This window comes from Chaetura pelagica, unplaced genomic scaffold (genome assembly GCF_000747805.2).
Source record: "Chaetura pelagica isolate M959 unplaced genomic scaffold, ChaPel_1.0 scaffold63, whole genome shotgun sequence".
Lineage (NCBI taxonomy): Eukaryota > Metazoa > Chordata > Aves > Apodiformes > Apodidae > Chaetura > Chaetura pelagica.
The window spans coordinates 2,189,173-2,191,534 of NW_009952896.1; the positions used below are offsets into that span (position 1 = coordinate 2,189,173).

The window sequence follows — 2,362 nt, forward strand, 5'->3', positions numbered from 1 at the left end:
AGGAAAACGCGTGCCGCCTGTCGTGTTGCCAGATGTCTGCCGTGGGCTGAGCTCATCCCGGCCCTCTCGCTCACGCTGCTGTGTCAGGAAGCCGCCGGCAGCGCCGTTGCCTGTTCGTGTCATGCTCCTCAGCTTTCCTCCTTCGTTCAAACCTGTTAAAGTTTGTTACAGTCTTCCCTACCTTCACTAGCTTCTCTGTCTTTCTGTACACATCTGCAGGTCCTGGAAGGGCAAGTAATCCAGCTGAGGAACCTTTTTTTTTTTTTTTAAAGTTCAGTAAAAGCAGGTCTGGGACTATTCAGCCTGGAGAATGGGAAGCTCAGGGGAATCATGTCAGTGTATATAAATACATGAAGGGAATGTGTGAAGAGACACCCAGACTCATCCCAGTCGTGCTCAGAGACAGGACAAGAGGCAACAGGCACACACTGAAATGGGAGGTTCCCTCTGAACATCAGGAAACACTTTGTCATTGTGAGGGTAACTGAGCACTGCCTGCAAGTCTCCCACCTTGGAGATACTGAAAAGCCACCTGGACATGGTCCTGAATGACCAACTGTAGGTGATCCTTCTCTAGCAGGGAGGTTGGACCAAATTACCTCTAAAGGTTCTTTCCAGCCTCAACCATTCTGAGATTCCATTGTTCTTTTCAGTTCTTACATATATCTCCCATGTACATGTATCCCATGTATCTCTCATCTTACATATATCTTACATGTATCTCCCATATACTGAAGTTACTTTCCTCAGCTGTACATGCAAAAGTTTGAGGCCCTTGTTTGAGAAGGATAGGTTTTTCCAGTGACAATTTAATGCCTCTGACTTCAGAGTCCAAGTCTCTTTAATTACAGGGTCTGCAAGCAGAAAACATTGCAGTTGCCTTACTTTTGGGTTACTCTGTGTGTATGTGCACATCCATGTATCTATATGTTCTTCTCTAGCATAAAAGTGAACTAGTATGTTGGAGTCATCGAGTGATGCCCTGTTGTCCAGCCCTTTGGAAAAAACAACTACCATAGCACAGGTTAATTGTCTAAGAAATAGGTGAAAACCTGCAAGTGTATGCCATAGCTCACATTAGAATTCAAAACTACTTGACTTTGCTTTGTGGTGGATGTATCCTTTTTCTTGTCTGTGTGTGACTAAAAGATTATGCAGCATTAATGCAGTATTACTATCAAGAGTTTAACTTTTTTTTTTTTTTTTTTTTTTTTTTTTCCCCCCTCCTCCTTCACCCTTGTTAATAGGAGAACTAGTAAGTTGCTAGCATCTGTATTGGATAAACACTGAGAACTATTCATTGAATGCAGAATTTCTATTTCAGGCATTTCACTTCCTGTATACCACAATTAGCTAAGTGGTGTCTGTGTGCCTGACCATAGAGCTGGCATCTCTTTTGATCCTAATCTAGCTGCTGTCTAGACTGAGACAATGAAAACAATTTACCCAATCAATCCTTTAGTGAAAAATCCATGCAGGAGAAAATGGGAACAGCCAAGTAACTGTTAAATTAGTATAATCCTATTCTCTCCCTCAGACAGCTCATGGTTGGTTTTGAATAACTTTTCAAGTGGAAGGAACGTTTTACATAGTTTTTTATAGATCTGAATAAAGCTCTTTGCATATCCTTTAAGCCTGTTTTGTCAGCTTTGAAGTTTATTCTCTCTGCAAATAATGGAAGATGATTTTTCTAACTTTTGTGTTTGGTGAGCCTTCTTCTTCTGCAAGCCTGTACACTGTTCTTGGACTATATTATTTTGAAATTGAGGGAAACACTGTATATTTACTTCTTCATAACTCAAATTTATGCACAACCATATCTACAACACTATGCAATATTTATTTATACAATTTGTAGTGCAGCTTTAGTGCATAAGATGCACTATGCATTTAAAATACAGTTATTGCACTGAAGCCAAGTAACAAAGTATCGTGGGAAAAGCATGTGACATGCAAAAGAGAGACATGGTATAAGGATAGATGAGGTCTAGAGAAATCTCAAGGGGTGTTGGGTTTTTTTGTTTGTATTATTTCTACTATGAACATTTCATTTAAAAAATAAGTAATACATTACTAAACTCACTGGAATTTAGGTAAGAAAGGTAATTAGAGAAGAAAGGGGATTGATGTGGTAAACAAACTAAGCAGGAGGTATTTAAAAGAGAAAAACAAAAACAAAAACAACAAACGGATAAGAAGCAAAAAGCACAGAAGATATTGTTGAAATTCTGGGAAATACTGCAGGAGAAAGTGGGAATTACAGGGAGATCAGCAATCAACGAAACACTGGAAATTGAACAGTCAACATACAATGTTCCAATCTATCATGTGAGGAAGGGAAGGGAAGGGAAGGGAAGGGAAG

At 39.6% G+C, this 2,362-nt stretch overlaps 1 protein-coding gene across 1 annotated transcript in view; it reads right to left on the reverse strand.

Moving 5' to 3' along the window:
• The window catches only part of TMX3 (thioredoxin-related transmembrane protein 3), a 30,805-nt gene that overhangs the window by 26,770 nt on the left and 1,673 nt on the right, over window positions 1-2,362 (reverse strand). Inside the window, exon 2 of the mRNA XM_009995633.1 lies at window positions 2,260-2,321. Within this exon, the coding sequence (XP_009993935.1) occupies window positions 2,260-2,321 (62 nt within the window). The remainder of the gene's footprint in view (window positions 1-2,259; window positions 2,322-2,362) is intronic.